The 17176-nt window shown below is 42.7% G+C and overlaps 1 protein-coding gene across 9 annotated transcripts in view; it reads left to right on the top strand.

The window, feature by feature from the left end:
* The window catches only part of KHDRBS3 (KH RNA binding domain containing, signal transduction associated 3), a 131993-nt gene extending 115913 nt beyond the window's left edge, over nt 1-16080 (top strand). For 4 of the 9 annotated variants that reach the window (XM_084848740.1, XM_084848738.1, XM_084848739.1 and 1 more), the window contains 2 exons: nt 2743-2801; nt 8704-9674. In XM_084848740.1, coding sequence (XP_084704866.1) covers nt 2743-2801; nt 8704-8795 — 151 coding nt within the window. In that variant the 3' untranslated portion in view covers nt 8796-9674. Of the gene's footprint in view, nt 1-2742; nt 2802-8703; nt 9675-9747; nt 9893-10336; nt 10427-15839 lie in introns of those variants that run through there. The other 5 variants (XR_014789972.1, XR_014789971.1, XR_014789968.1 and 2 more) reach the window with 4 other exon arrangements.
* Nucleotides 16081-17176: the final 1096 nt, after the last annotated feature.

Raw genomic sequence — 17176 nt, 5'->3', positions numbered from 1 at the left:
TGGGCTGTGAAGGGTAAACAGACTTGCAGGCCGCACTCTGGCAAACAGCTCCAATCACCTCGTGTTATAACTTTTTGATGTGATTATTGGTGCTGAAGGCTCTGTCAGCTAATAACATTTGAGGGCTTTTCATATACCTTCAGTGTAAATAAGTGATTTTTCCTCCCTACCAAGGTTTATTGGTTTTGCTGTTTACATACCATGAAAGGCAAGTCATTTTTGGTTTAACAGGCACTTACGTTTGTAAAATGAAGCCCAGACAAAGTAATTCTGACAGGATTGACAGGTAGGGGAACGAGGGCTCAGCTGCTTTAGGCCTCCAGACTTGATGAGTCCTACAATAAGTAATCAGATGCTGTATGGAATGATGGCAAATGTCAGTTTAGAATTCTCTATCAAAGTCTGAATTCTTTTGTGTGTTTCTGGGGCAGCTGTGCTAGCCAAAGATGCTGCTGCTAGTGCTTCTACAGGGATTTTTGGCCTAGAGTGCTGATCACCTGGGATAATTTTTTTTCCAGACTGTGTTCCAGGAAACCTCCTTGGGGTTCCCCATTGAGAAGATAAATAATGGTGGATAAGCTACTCTCAAAGCCAACTTGTTCTCCATTATCTGTCTTACTACATCTAATGTGCTTCCACATGCCGGATTATTGTGAAGCCCAGTGTTCCCATGAACTGAATGTTTGCCTGAAAATATGATCTTCTGCAACAGGGCACCCAGAAAGCTTTTCACTCCCTGCCCCCTTCAAAAAAATGTTTAATGAAAAATTGAAAAAATGTTAGGGTTAGTTCCTGAACTTGGCATGGATTAGCTGTTCAGAAGAGAAAGCAAGGCAAAGCGGGAGAGAGAGAGAAAGAGCAAGGCTAGAGACTAGGAAGGGAGATAAACAGTGAGGTAAAGAGGTAGGGGAGAGGAATAGTGAGGCTAGAGGCTGGGAGTGGTGAGAAACCGCAAGATACAGGGGTGAATGGGAGAGAAGGCGGCTAGGGATGGGGAAGGGCGAGAAATAGCGAGGCTAGAGCCTGTGAGTAGGGAGAGAGAGCAAAGGGAAAAGGTCTGGGTGGATGGAAGAAGATTGGGCGGGCCAGGAAGCAACTCTTTCCTTTTCTCCTTCCCTCCCAGCATCTGGCCTCGCTATTTCCCTACCACCATCACCACCTCTTGATTTGCCAGGCCCCCAAGGCAGCCATTATGTGACTAGCTACATCTTCCACAGGAGCCATTTTGTGGTGTGTCCCCACAGCATTTTCTCAAATTCCCAAATGTGCCTACAGGTCCAAAAAGGTTGGGGAACCCTCCTCTGAAACACACAGGAATCCTGTGGTAGGTAAGCCTTAAGCAGAAAGGGTTTCCTGGCAGGATACAGAGACTTCCTGCAGCAGCAAGACATCCATTTGAAAACCCAGCATGGTCTCTACTTAGGAGCTCTAGAATTTACACTGAGCTATACAGGAGCTCTGGAGCTCTGTGGTAGGAATATGAGGTTCTGGGTTTTATTCCAGCATCTCAGTTTAAAAGGTCTCTCTCAATTAGCCAGGTGAAGTTGTAGAATCCTGCTGCCAGCCACTGTTTAATGTCATCAGACTAGTTGGCCAGTGACCAACTAGAGTCCCTTCATACAAGAGTCCCTTCATTTTTAAAACTCATTTAAAATGGCATTCCCTTGGAAACCAGTTTGTTCACTAATGGCGATATAATAAATAAGCTTTAAAAGCATAAAGTGGGGCCTTTTTCTCTGTTCTTCTTAGAAGTGGTGTGGGTGACAGCCACCATGTCTCTGGAACCACCGTCCACAGGGAGGTTCACCTGGCACCAACATTGCTTTCCTTTAGGTGCTAGGTGACAACCTTATTTTCCCAGTCTTTTAGAGTGTAATAGGCATTTTAAAATGTTGCAGATTCTTTGTTTTATCAGCTGGTTGTTGGATTGTTGTTGTTGTTATTATTATTATGTGGCTTTGTTGTTTGATAGTTTAATTGTGTAAACCCCTCTGGAACCAAATACGGTAAAATATATACCTATTTTAAATAAATACACTGCATTTGTGTAAACTGTATTTAGCTCTTTTATGAATATATAGACCTGCCTGATGATTGGCCAGAATTATCTGTTGTTGTTGTTGTTGTTGTTATTAAATTTATTAATCGCCCATCTGGCTGGTCACCCAGGCACTCTGGGCGATGTACAACATACAATATTGTTTAAAACAATACAATTCTACAATAAAAACATTTTCTAAAATACCCTAACCCACCCCAAATGCCTGCCTGAACAACCACATTTTTAATGCACGATGGAAGCTCATTAAAGAGGGCGCATGGCAGAGTTCCCTAGGGAGGAACTGGGAGTGGCTCTCCAGGGTCTCAAGGAGATACTCTTTTCCCAGCCCTCTAGCTGAGACCCCCTTTTGACTGGAGATGCTAAGGACTGTAAATATTCAAACTTCCAAAATCCAACTGCCAACAACTACACCCCATGTTTATAACATGTGTGAATTGTAAATGATTCACAATTGAATCAAGGAGGCGTGTTTATCTTTTAATGCACAACGTATGACCGTTCACGTTCTTTATGGTTCAGCCCCAGTAGCAGCTCAGCACGGTTTCTGAGGGACCAGAGAATGCAGCTGCAAAAGCCAGTTCTTCTGCTGGGGCGTTTTCTCCCAAGCTTACCGTGATTTTTTTTCATGCTGCATCTTAATTCTTTCTTATAGCTGGATTCTTTTTGCTCTTTCCAAACAGCGGAGCCGATTACTACGATTATGCCCATGGGCTGAGTGACGAGACATACGATTCTTACAGTGAGTAACTTTAATGCTCTGGAAGAAGTTCTTTTAAGTAGAAAAAGAGGCAGTTCTCAAGTATTTCGAATTTGCAGTCATACAGTAAAACTCTGCTTTCACACACTTTAGTAATGGGATACTACTGAAGTTGTAATTTAAATTATGTATGGTGGGAAGAAAGTGCGTATTTCCAAGTGAAGCAGTTTTTCTCCCTGTCCCATAATACTAAAACCTGGCATCATCCCATGAAGCTGACTGGTGGGAGATACAGAACACACAGACCCAAGAAAGGACTTTTTCACATCGTGCATTATTAAACTATGGAATTCACTACCACAGGATGTGGTGATGGCCACCACTTGGGCAATGCTAAAAGGGGATTAGACAAGTTAGTCATCAACATTTTTATTAATGACTTGGAGGAGGAGGTGCAGGGAATGCTTATCAAATTTGCAGATGACACAAAATTGGGCGGGATAGCTAATACCCTGGAAGACAGAAGCAAAATTCAAAGTGATCTTGATAAGCTGGAGGACTGGGCAGAAAACAGAATGAAATTTAACAGGGATAAATACCAGGTTCTGCATCTAGGATAAAGAACCCAAATGCACAGTTACAAGATGGGCGGTACTTGGCTCAACAATACTACAAGCAAGAAGGATCTGGGAATGGTTGTAGATCACAAGCTGAATATGAGCCAACAATGTGATGCGGCTGCCTAAAAGTCAAATGCTATTTGGGGCTGCATTAATAGAATCCCTTGATGTACTAGTTCGCCTCTACTCAGCACTGGTTAAGGCCTCATCTTGAGTACTTGTGCCCAGTTCTGGGCACTACACTTTAAGAAGGATGTAGACAAAACTGGAGAGGGTTCAGGGGAGGGCAAGGAAGATGATCAGGGGACTGGAAACAAAGCCCTATGAGGAGAGACTGAAAGACCTGGGCATGTTTAGCCTTTAGAAGAGAAGACTTGAGGGGAGATAGGATAGTGCTCTTCAAGTACTTGAAAGGTTGTCACAGAGAGGAAGGCCAGGATCTCTTCTCAGTCATCCCAGAGTGCAGGACACGGAAGAATGGGCTCAAGTGACAGGAAGCCAGATTCTGGCTGAACATCCAGAAAAACTTCCTGACTGATAGAGCAATACATCAAATGGAACCAATGACCTAGGGAGGTGGTGGACTCTCCCACACTGGAGGCATTCAAGATGAGGCTGGATAGCCACCTCTGTCAAGGATGCTTTGACTGGGATTCCTGCATTGAGCAGGGGGTTGAACCCGATGGTCTTGTAGGCCCCTTCCAACCCTACTATTCTATGATTCTAAGTTCATGGAGGATAAAACTATCAAGGGCTACTGGTCATGATGGCTATAGACTACCTTCAGGGTCAAAGGCAGAATGCCTCTGAATGCCAGATGCTGGGGAATAACAGCAGGAGACAGCTGCTGCTAGTTATGACAGCTATATGTTATCTCCCGTATCAGAGGGTGTGTGCCAGTTGCTGGGGAACACGAGCAGGAGGGTGCTGTTGCCTTCATGTCCTGCTTATGGGCTTCCCATGGGCATCTGGTTGGTCACTTGGGAAATGGGATTCTGGACTAGATAGGCTTTTGCAAGACCTCAAAGCTCCAAACCAGAGGAAGAGCCCTGCTGGATCAGACCAAACACTTCTGCAAATGCTGCCTTTTTCTTCCCTGCTGCCACTTGCCTGTCTCCTCCCCTCCGCATGATACCATTGGCTTTCCAGCCTAAAAAGTCTTGTGGTATTGCTTATATTTTGTTTCTTTAAAGATAATGCACACAACCAGGGTGGCCTTGATGTGGTGTTTTTAGCCTATGAAAGACCGTGAATGCTCTGGCCCCAAAATATTAGAATGTTTTGGGCTTATTTTGGCCAGCCATCCTAGCTTTAAACAGCAAAGGAACACAGCCATTTTTGCCCCATGGAACTCTTTCTCGCTGGACAGCAGAGCATCCTGTAGACAGACCACCTGCAGCAGAGGTGGATCGGGGGGGGGGGGGAGAGGAGATGCTTCATGTGCCTGCATGAACGTGACGCACAATCTGGATTTTGCCACAGCGGTGGATGGACAAACATTAGCATAGTCAACAGCACCCCGCCCCAGATCTATGGTGCTGTGCTTCATTCTGTGAGTAGCTCTGAGCCATGTCAGGTCTCCCTTAATATCAAGCTCAAACCAACCTCCTTGGCTTTCCTCTCGTCGATACTCCATTTTGCTACTTATATTCACCTCTTTTTGATCTCCCTGGGAGAGTGCATCCCCGTACTAATAAGAATAATGCCATTGATGTACACAGCATTTGCAGCGTAACATAAATAACGTAGAGAGGTCTCAAAGAGCCTACAGTCTACGTGTTGATAGAGGGGATAGCAGAAGAGGAAAGAGGCAAGGGTAAGAAGGGATGAATATATGCAAATGCAGTTCCACATACTTGGGCTTTGTTCCAGTTGGGAGAGGAGGACTAAGGGGTAAAGCTGAAGGGCACATGGAAGAGGAGTAGGTTTTGGTCTAGGGATTGGCAGTAGTAGAAGCGTGGGCACCACATAGGTGTGCAGGAAGGGAGTAGCAGATGCAAGGGACAGGAAGGAAGGCAGCATGCTGGACTTTCCCCGGTGGTAGAATGAGGTGGCCATGCTCATAGAAAAGTAGAGCCACAAAGTCTCCGAGAAGCCACATGAGAATCTGGTCTTCGCTTTTAGTATGCCAGGCTGCTGCCTAAGTCTCTTTGGGTTGGTGTCAGGAGGTATGAAAGTACCCTTGACCTCATTCTCAACTCACGTTCTGTGTTGAATCAGAGCATGCCTTTGAACATTTCCAACTTGGCCCACGGGCTTTTTCAGCGCTTTAGATTAGCTTCCCTGTGCCACTTGAACACATTCAAGTGGGTAGTCATTATTCAAAGGTTATAAAAGGTAGATAGGCAGGAGACATCGGAGGAGCTAGGATTGTTGTTGATACAGAATAACTTCCAGAGCAGAAACCACACGCTAATCATGAGGATTATTACCTTTTTTTTAAAGCACGTAAGTGTAGTGGTGACAGGTTTAATTAAAGAAATCTGTTATGGATTAGACACACACAGCATGTTAAGAGACACATTTGCTTTAGGGATAAAAGTTAAACCTTTGGCTAGAGATCAGAGGGACTGAGTGTTCGATCAGTCATGAGGCTGACTCCTCACTGCCCCCCCCCCCGCCTCCGTGACTTGCCTATTGTCAAGAGCGAGTGACTCACAACTTTCTCGCTAATGGATATTGCGACATTTTTAGGGAACATGACTGAAAGCCATTTTCTGGAGACTCTTTTGAAGTGTGGTGGATTTTTTTTAAAAATAGTGTCTCTCACCTAAAGCAACCATACCCCTCAACTTGGGGTTGTTTGTCATAGTAAATTCTTCCACCACACAGGCTGTCTGTGTGTCATGGGCTTCAATGTGCGCCAGTCACCTTGAGGGGAAGCAGGTGATTATACAACAGTACTGAAGAGGAAAGGTCGCCTTAAGCCTCCCGTTACACCCCTCACAGGCCAAATGGGTCTCCGTGGGCTTACATAGCTTTGATTGTTTCATGCTTCGGCATTAAAATGAGCTGTCTAGCAGCAAGGGGTCTAGCTTCAGCTTTCCTCATCCTGGTGAAACATTTCCACACAGAGGCCTGTAACGTTCTTAGTACAAATCCACTGAGCAAGGCACCCAGGGGTTGCTGCTCCCTAGCTTCCAGAAGATCCTACTTTTCCTGGCCTTCTGCTGCGCAAAGCACTATGACTGTGGGAAAATGGCAAATTAATGATACAAATAAAATAAGACAGCCATGGCTTTTCATTGAAGCAGAATGTGGTTCTGTTCATAAGAACAGAAGAAGAGCCCTGCTGGATCAGACCAAGGGACCATCCAGTCCAGCATTCTGTTCACACAGTGGCCAATCAGCTGTCAACCAGGAACCCACAAGCAGGGCACGAGTCCAATAGCACCCTCCTGCCCATGTTCCCCAGCAACTGGTGTACATAGGCATACTGTCTCTGATACTGGAGGTAGCATAAAACCATCAGGACTAGTGGCCATTGATAGCCTTATCATCCATATGTAAGTGTTGTGCAAATATATGTCCGTTTTGGGGTGATATTGGCCACTATATATTAAGATCATCAGTGGAAGCCCTGCTCCAGGGACATAAGAACAGAAGAAGAGCCCTGCTGGATCAGATCAAGGGCCAATCTAGTCCAGCATTCTGTTCGCACAGTGGCCAGTCAGCTGTCTACCAGGAACCCACATGCAGGGCATGAGCACAACAGCACCCTCCCACCCATGTTCCCCAGCAACTGGTGTACACAGGCTGACTGCTTCTGGTACTGTGCACATAGCCATAAAGACTAGTAGCCATAGATAGCCTTCTCCTCCAGGAATTTGTCTTACCCACTTTTAAAACAATCCAAATTGGTGGCCATCACTACATCTTCTACCACAGAAGTGGGCAATGTATGACCCTCTAAATGTTTTGGCTTACAACTCCCATGAGCCCTAGCTAGCATAGTCAGTTGTGGGGAGGAGGATGAGAGTTGATTGCCAAAACATTTGGAGGGTCATAAGTTGCCCACCCCTGTAATGTAAATGAAATTGCCAACCCCTCCTCTACCAGCTTCAGTGGTTGTCTGTGTGTTTCTGGACTTTGTTCAAACTGCTGGTGGTCTTGACCTTTCAGTGGTCTGCACCAGAGTATCGCAGTTACTTCTCCCCCTCCGCCCCCGCTCATATAAGCATGCCTAAAAGCTTCAGTCCATCTCTGAGGATGTTCTCTAGATGTATGACAGGCAGACTATAGGGAAGGGCCTTTTTAGTTGTGATGCCTAGAATTGGAATGGCCTCCCAAGAGAGGTACACCTGGCCCCATCACTGCTTCCTTTTAGACGACTAGTGAAGATGGTTTTATTTCAATGAGCTTTCTCAGGATATTGCTTTTCCTAAGGATTTTAATGCTACTGCTGTTTTCTTTAACTTTTTGTAAAGTATTTTAGATCACTTTAATGGTTTTGTTGTTGGCTTCTCTTTTATTTGTAAGCTGCTTTTATTTTATATATAAATAAAATTAAGACAGGGTAGAATGTTTAGCAATAAATGTAAATATATCTGTGAGCTCTATTTTTGTTTTTTGTTTTTACCAAACTGCTGAGATGCAATTAAGGAGATTTGGTATTACAAACAAATTGCAATAATGTATATAATATCTCTTCTTGTCCCCTTCCCCCCAAATTCACATAAAAAATTATTTTATAGTGTGGCATTCTGTGTGTGTGTGTGTGTGTGTGTGTGTGTGTATATATATATATATATATATATATATATTCTTTATTAAAATCTTTTATAGAGTGCCTTTCAGTCACTTTTAAAGCCGCTTTGAAAAGGGAAAGCTTGGAACTGGGTACACATATGCATCTGGAGAATAGACAATGTTTAGGGGTTGTCATAGAGTGAGTAGAAAGGATATCAGTAGAAAATTGCTGTTATCTTGAGGACATGGACTTAGTTCTCACTAAGGAGATAATGACTTTACCATTGGACACTATAAGTGGGGGCTCAGATGGTTGGATGCTTTTTCACACAAAAATTGGAGTAACATTCCATCATGTAAGCCCTCACCTGCCGCCTGAGGTGGTACAGCCTAGAAACAGATTTACTCAATGATAACAAGGCCTTGAACTCTTTTATGCTTGGAAGCTCTGGAAACCCACATCTCTGGGATGGTGAGGCTGAGGAGAAATGCATGGCTGGTGTAAAGCTAGTTAGACCTGTTCCTTCCTATTAGATGGTTTGCAAACCTTTTCCTCCAGCATGAAATTGTGGTGAAAATATACCACAAAGATTTGTAGGAAAAGTTGTAACCACGTTTTCACTTCCTTATTTCAGGACAGGAAGACTGGACCAACTCAAGACACAAGGCGCCTCCAACGAGAACAGCAAAGGGAGCCTACAGAGAGCAGCCATATGCCAGATACTGATTATACTGTCTGATGTTGTGAAATACCCAATCTCCACCAGTCCTGTATACTGTTCAAAGTAATTTTTTTCTATGAACAATCGCTTTTTATTAAAATCAAAGTGCTTAATCTGAATGGACGGACTGAGCTTAATCTATTTTTTGCTGAATGAAAAACCTGAACAGGAAGACATGTGAAAAGAGGCGCTTTGTTATTTCCAGATTGTATTTGGAAAAAAATAGGTGATCAAAACAAAACAAAAAAGAAAAAAAATAACCTTTGATTAACTAGTGTTAAAAACAGCTAGGTTTACTAAATATGTTAATCCGTTATTTTAACCTAAGCGTAACCTTTTATTTTAACGGTTTTCAACAATTTAGTTCTTCTAGTTTTATCTTTCAACCATTTTGCTAGTCTTTCTCTTGCAAACATGCGTAAAAAGGGAAGCAGATCACAAATGCAAATAATGTGGTATTTTGTAACCTGAGTCTTGAAATGTTCTGTAGTGTTAAGCAAAGTTTACTCTTGCTTGATACTAAATAAACTTTTGAAAGAAAAATCAGTGTGTGTGAGAGTATGCATTATTTATTTAAAAACCTTCATAAATAGTAGTAAACAGGGAGGGCGTGATTAACAACGAACAACATAAAATGGCTCCTACTAAAACATTGTACAGCTTCCTTTTTTTGTTCCTTAATAAAATGGTATAAACAGAAAGGTTCATTTCATTATATATATTTCCACCTATACACACAATATAGTCTTAAAGGCTTGTTAAAGGAAATATCAAATGGTATTGATCTGCTGGAATGCCACACTTTAAAAACAAATTCTTGGTTTAAAATAGTTAATGCATTTTTTGAAACAAAACAAAAAAATAAAAAGAGACAAACACCTGTGACTTAGTTTTCATCTTGTTGAGCATTTCTTCACTAGTGCAACTTTGGAATTTTTATTTTTTTTGTTTTTTGAGAATTTTGGTACCTTAATGACAACCTCGCTCCGTGCTGGAAGCAATAAACACAAAGCTTTTAAAGACTTTCTGACTTGACTAATTGAGGTCGCTTTCGTCAGAGGCAGAGGATGTGTAACCCTTAAAACGGTCTTCATTTGCAAAGGTAAATAAATCAAATAAGATTTTAATCTCACTTAATTTATCTTAATATAACAAATAAAAGCAGGGAACAGTACCAATCAGCAAGTTCTATTTTAGATTATATAGAGAGAGGCTTTAAGATAACCACCTAAAATTTCATATTAAAAAATTAATTTGTTCTAGTCATCTAAAAAGCCTTAGCTCGGTCAGTTTAATTCGAGCAAATTATTCCCTATTAAACAAATGTAAAACCTCATAACTAGTAACTTGTAATCCTAGAATTTATGGACAAATAATGTAACTAAGAACTTAAAACATTACAAATGTTTTTTTTGAAAGCTTTTTAATTGTTGGTTTGATGTCTTTTAATTGTGATATTATTAATTGCTTTTTATTTTATCTATTTTAGATTTAGATATGTGGGTTTTTTTTCAGTTAGTAAAAAGAAATCTTTTTCTCTTATCAGGAAACACTGAATGACATGGAAAGCCAAGAGGATAAAAAAAAAAAACCTGTTTCTGTTGATGTTTTGGTAGGTACCCATATTTATTTTAAGCAGCGGTTAATGATGTAGCTGAGGTCTGTATCCAGTGCTATCACAGCACTAGCATTAATGTCGTTGCACTAGCATAAACCAATATTAGCGCAAGTTCATTAGTGGTTGCTAGGCAAAGGGAAAAAACAGCGATTTGCCACTAGATTTCATTGGCAAATTGCCCTTTTTCCTAACAAGCACTAATGATGTTGCGCTAGTGCTGGTTTATGTTTACGTTGTGACACCATTGGATATTGCTCAGAGAAACTCTCTGTAAATAGTAAACTGCATTTCAGTTTATTTTGCATCTTCCTACCCAAACTTGAAATGGGTGTGGAGGTTAATCTTCAAACAGAAATCAACATAAATGAACAAATCAGATTCTATCTGTCAATGCTCAGGCAAGATGCTCCCTCAGTGGCTGCATTCAGACATCATGCCAAACCATTGTTTTATATCTGAAGCTGTCTCGGCTCATGAACAACAGATTGCAAGGGAATGCCAAACCAAGATATCATACCGCAACTGAAGCTGGTTTGCAAACCACAGTTTGTGCTGGCTGTTTTCCAATACATCTGAATTCACAGACCACAGTTATGACGATTGCTGTGCTTCAGAAGGCTGCTGCAGTGCAGAAATGAAACTGAATTTATGAAGTTGAATATTGAGCAAGTGGAAAACAAAAGTTTTCCACTTTTGTTTTCAGCAGCTCTGAACCATGTTTTGTCTGTTGTACATCTGAAAGCTCAAACTACAGTGTGGGTTCTTTACTATGGTTACCATGATTTGAAGTGATGTCTGAATTGAGCCAATGAGTTGTATCTTTCCTGGCCCCTTTGAAAATGGGTGTCAGGGGAGAGGGGGCTTAATCTGCAGTCTGAACATGAAACCTAGAATGGTGTCCTAAATGTGTTCACCAGTTTCTGTTCTGATGCCCTTTGTTCAAGAGTGTTACATTTTAACAAAGCAAATAGAACACTTTGCTTGGCCAATAAATGAGTACAGAAGAACCTTTGTAATGGCTGTCTCTAAGGTGTTGCTCCCTTCCTCTGCCTAAACAACTGCCTACAGTCCCAGAATTTCTGACTATGATGCAGTGATTCTAGGCAGTCAGCTAACCAATTCTATGTTGGGGAGTTCAGGAATGTATTCATCCCGCTGGCCACCTCATAAATATAGCTTGCTTGTTAATAAATTGGCCAGAACATCTAATGTTGGCTTTTCACAACATAATATAACCGGGCAGGGGGTGTTACGCTTGGTAAAAAAACTGCACCAAGGAAAGCTCAGTTCCATGGCTTGTAGAAATTATGCAACTTTGCATGATTGCTCTTACTTTACACATTATTTTTCTCATTGTCTTTGGGTAGCTGTTGGGAAGGTCAAGGTGCTATGACAGGCAGTAGTTCAATGCCCATCTAAAATGCTGCAAGCATTTTCCACGTGCTTTAGGGCAGAGGTGCAGAGCCTGAGGTCTGGAGGGCAAATCTGGTCCTCCAAGGTTCCCCAGATGGCCCTGCCCCTTTCTTCAGTTTACCAATTGCTTGGTGGTTTTCCACCTTTTGTGCAGTTTTTCCCATTCTAAAAGTTTGAAATGCCACTGCTATGGCTGAGTTATTGGCAGGAAGACCTTGAAGTTCAAATACACTGGTATTTCTGGCTTTGCCCCTTTTGCCTTTGGCCACGGCTGCCGCTGGAATGTGGCCCCCGAGAGCTTTTCCAAAATGGAATTTGGCCCTCAGGCTGAAAGAGGTTCAACACCCAGCATAGCTTTGCACCCCATTGGATCTAGAAACTTGTTATTTAAAAAAAAAAAAAGCTGAGATGCTCAAAAAATTGAATGCTATGCCTGATGCAATATTCTGTGGGTTTTCTGTGCCCCAGTGAAACTGCAGCATATGCCTTGCCCTACCCGCTATCCTGGCTTGCAAGAATAAGTCACAACCTACAGTTGTGTGGATATGGCTTGTCATGCTTTATGTCACTCATTGATCCAATTTGCACAATCACCGCAGTCCCCTGTGGCTTATTCAAGCTACTCTGGTTTGTGGTGTGTGCTGACAGCCATTTTGATTATTGAACAAACCACCCACAACCTAAAACAGGCTATGGGTTGTGGGTGGTTTGTTAACCTTGCCAACAACCAACCCTTGCTGGGTTTGGATGACATGATAAGCCACATGTGATGAGCCACAGCGACTGCCCACCATGGCTTGAATATGTATAATGGCTGCCAGCATATGCCACAACCCACCGTGTCTTAAAGAAGCCATGGTGGCAGCAAGCTGGCCCATTCAGTGGGTAACAGACCAAGCATGGAAGGGTTTGCAGGTGGATTTTTGCTGACTTCCATTAGATTCAATAATAATAAGTACCTTGTAAATAGCCACTCTCCTGATAAGAATTGCCTTTAGGTAATCACTTCTGTGAAGCGAGGCAATAGTTGGTTCTTTTATGCCTTCAGACATCACTTGATGGTACAGTCAGTGAGTGTTAAACATGTATTGTGAACAGGTACTGAGTATGATTCATGCATTGGCCTGGTTCTTAAGTTTAGTGTCCATAAAAGACTATAGAATTAGAATTATTTGGGGGTTAGAGCCAAAATAATTAGAGTCCTGCTTTGAAGATGTTGCTAGTACATGTTGGACTAGCAACAATTAGCACAGACAGTACATAGTGGGTTTCCAATATGCTGTATCTCTGTCTTAGTCCACTGCAAAAGCAGCCAGATCCCCAGGGAACATGGAAATGTGGAAATATCCTAAGAAACAATAAAAAAATCAGTTCTCACTTGAGAGACTTTGTGTGTGGTTCTGAATAAAAATTGATTCACACATGCATGCACATCTCTATCAGTCTCATTCCTCTTCACTGTGATTTGCAGCATGTGAACTGCCTGCACTTGGAAGTTACTGTTTTAGAGATGAGATGATACGAGAGCTCTGTGGCATTTGACCCAGAGTGGCTGTCCTGATGCTGAAGGCACAAAATGAAGCGTATGTGTGTACTTGATCTATCTTTGCTCCATAACAGTACAATACAATAAGCTTTTATCCCTTTTGGCCAAAGACCTTCACAATTTCCCAAGAAATAAAAGGTAATTTCAGAAATACAACATCCCAGAAATTATAAAATTAGAACCTGGAAAATAAAATTAGAAACAATGAATACCATGATTACCACATACATCAATGGGTTCCTCAAATTAAAGCATCCTTGCTAACTGCTGGTTCTAAAATAGTTCTTGTTTGAATTCTTTAGGTTCTCAAAGTGTAACCCCAAACCCTGCGGGTCATATAAGCATCTGTATCAGACAATGGATAACTTTACTTTTCTGAAATAAGTCTTGATTGGAGGTGGCCCAAAATGGTACCAAGAAATTTAGAACGTATTAGGACAGCATAAAATGTGGGATGCCTGCCAACTCAGAAACTCCACAAATACAAATTCAGTGGGCCAACAAAATCTGGTGGCATCTGCTGTCAGTCATAGCCATAGGCAAAAGCAGGGTGGATTGCTTTAAATCAAGGTGACTTATATCAGCAAGGGGGAAAAAAAGTTGATTTAAATAAGGTTTCCCACTGATACTTCATATATTTCCTCAACTACGGCCCCAGTCTGACCACTCAGCCATGTTAATTTACAACAAAACTATTCTTTAAATGTATCCCCAGAGAGTGCATCTCTGTCACACGGTATACATTTTACCTATAGAAAGAAGGTAATTTTAATTACCTTTGAAATATTCTCATATAGAGTCTTTCAGCCAGCAGCTGTGACAGTATAGGGTGGGGGTGGGGTGTCACAGGCCCCCAGGGCAAATCCAGCCCGCCTGTGGCCCTAATCTGGCCTTCCGGTGTTCCCCAGATGGCCTTCCCCTGCCCCACCTTTCCCCCAACCACCAGTTGTTAAATGGTTTCCCAGCTTTTGTACAGTTTTTTCTGCATTCTAAAAGGTCAGAATGCTCTCTTAAGGCTTCGGTACAGGCAGTAAGAGCTTTCATGTAAAATATGTTGGGGTTTGGTTTTGTTTTTTAGCATTTTTGCCCCCACCCACTTTGCACCTACCCACGCAGCACCGGAATGCAGCTTATGAGAGCATCTCCAAAATGGAATTTGGCCCTTGGGCTGAAAGACGTTCCACACCCACGGTTTAGGAGCTAAGGAAGCAAACCTGTTGAGATAGTTGGCAGCCTTGAAGTACTCATTGCTGGGTGGCTGGAGCATGGAGGCGATCCTCGCCTCCGTACTCCGGCCACCCTGCATTTTTGGTTGGACAGACGATTTTGGCTGTCTGGCCGCAGCTAGGCGGGAGGGAAGGAGGCAGCTAAATGCATAGGAAGCTGCGTTAACATGGCTTCATGGTCCCCTCCCCTCCCCCAGGGCTGCCCCCTTTGTGCCGTCTCTGCACTTTGTTTCCCAGCATGGTTATGAGGGGGAAGCGGTGGGGAGCGCGGTTTCCAGAAACCGAAAAATCCTATCACCCTCGAGACAGTGTCCAGTGACCATAGGACTGCTCCCGCTGAGTGCAATGCTATGCACGTTTAGATGGAAGAAATAGTCCTGCACTTCCCAGGATCCTGTAGCAAACCTGGCTGGCTGGGGCAAGCTGGGAATTTTAGGAGTTTCCTTTGTCTAAACATGCATAAGATTGCAACCTACGTATGGGAGAATAGGAGAACTTTGCACACTGGACAATTTTGTTTTCTCTTCCATCTTTTCCAGGGTTGGTCTTTTCTCCTTCAATCTGCGTTGGCCCATTCCTGCCCTCACAGAAAGTAGCCAAACAAAAATAAAATGCCCATGACTGATGGGAAGAAATAAGGTCTGATAGTCTAGAAAGACTAGACTAGATTAAAGTTGTTTTACTTTCAGGGTGTTTGTTTGTTTATTTGTTTGTTTCATTTCTATACCGCCCAATGGCCGAAGCACTCTGGGCAGTTCACAAAAATTAAAACCAACATTTACATGGGGAAGCACTCAAACATGGCTTCTCCCAGGTGCAGCCTGAAGCGTTACAGTCCTGCTTCATTCTGTTGCATGTGTAGGTCAGGCCTAGACTGAATTTAATAAGTTAGTTGTGCATTTGATTGTGCCACAGCTGAAGTTGTGGCCAGCTAGAATAAAGTCAGGCCTGCCAGTGGGATATCACTACTAGTTTTTAGCTTCCACTTGAGGTATAAATGGGCTGCATTGCACCTTTTAAAATGTACTTTTAGCCTGCTATTTGCAAACTTCAAACCATATTGGTCAACAGTACAGCCACTCTGTTGTTTTTCTTCGGAAACACTTACAATAGGTTTCCCCAAATCAGTAACATTTTCTAATTGCTGTTTTCCACCACCTGCAATGTGATAGTCCCCAGAGAGTCACCAATAATTATTAGCTCTAAGAATATGTACATCTGTGTCTTTTGTTCTGTTGTTTTCCAGGGACTTGGCTCGCTTTTATGGACAGATTCAAAGTACTACCCTCACCAATGTGCCTCGGAAACAATAGCCAGCAGCTATATCAAACTCCAGTTTGATTTCCTTTTATTCTACTTTCTGAATTCTAGACTTTATAACATGTATAGCTTATCAGACCTCAGTTTTAACTCTCAAATGTTTATTCATTTACTAGTGTAACTTTGTGAAAATGTTAATAAAAGAGTTTGTTTCATTTTCATGAGCAAAGAAGGATTGTTTCTTCCTCAGTCTGCTGAAGTCTTTGCACAGTAAGAGTAACCTTCTGTGTGTGTGTGTGTTGGGGGGGTCTATTTTGAAATTGCCCGTTACTGAAGGGGCTTATCTCTTGTGTTTGCAGCTAAGGCAAGTAAACAGAGGGATGTGTGGCAGAAAACACCTTGACTAAATGTAAACAGATATGTATGCCTGGAGCAAAAGATGACATGGGGAGAAGGATTTTTGAAGGTGAAAAAACCACACGTTTCCACGCTTTGGGGAATGAAGCAGTCTAAAATTCTGCTGATTTAAAAATTGTGTGTCATAAAGCCCAAGTTCTGTATTAAGCATCTCCATTTTTCTGCCCCTTACTATGCAGCAATGTGCTTGAAATATGAAGGCATACCAGCCCCTTCAGAACATAAGCTCATGGCAGTTCCTAATTCAAGATGAGCGGTTTGTGAGACATCCATATCTAGCCTGCATGCTTGGGCCTCTCATGTGCATCAGCTTTATAATATTTCCTCTTCCCTTACACCACAGGTGGGCAGCTTTTGGCCTTCCAGATGTTTTGGCCTACAACTCCCATCAGCCCTAGCCAGCATAGTTAACTGTGAGACATGGGAGTTGCAGGCCAAAACAGCCAGAGGGCCACAAGTTGTCCACCCCTTCCTTACACCCACCTTGTTCCCATTCAGTACAAATTCTAGAGATGTACAAAACTACTTACCTGTTTCGTTTCGTGACATCCGTGGGGGGGGGGGAGGCGCTCCATCCCTCCCCCCAAAATCTTCACTGGCCGGCTCCGCTCCGCGGCGACTCAGTGGAGCCACCAGCTGGGGCCGCCCATAGCGACATCCAGCTGCTGCTGGGCTGCGCAGGGACGCAAATGGCAGCCACCATTTGCGTCCCTTTTTTTTGCCGTGATGGGCTACGTAAATATTTACATAGCCTATCACGGTGAAAAAAAGGGATGCAAATGGCGTCCCTGCGTTAGCCGTGATAGGCTAGGTAAGTATTTACGTAGCCTTTCACGGCGAAAAATCATGAAGCGAATGGCGCCAGGTAGGTGCTCCGTTTCACGCATCTTTCGCAGGGTGGTGGGG

This window comes from Heloderma suspectum, chromosome 4 (genome assembly GCF_057233095.1).
Source record: "Heloderma suspectum isolate Gila_16-S chromosome 4, 16-S_ref, whole genome shotgun sequence".
NCBI classification, from domain to species: domain Eukaryota; kingdom Metazoa; phylum Chordata; class Lepidosauria; order Squamata; family Helodermatidae; genus Heloderma; species Heloderma suspectum.
The sequence above is the reverse complement of the archived record's forward strand: the minus strand, read 5'-3'. Positions and strand labels throughout refer to the sequence as shown.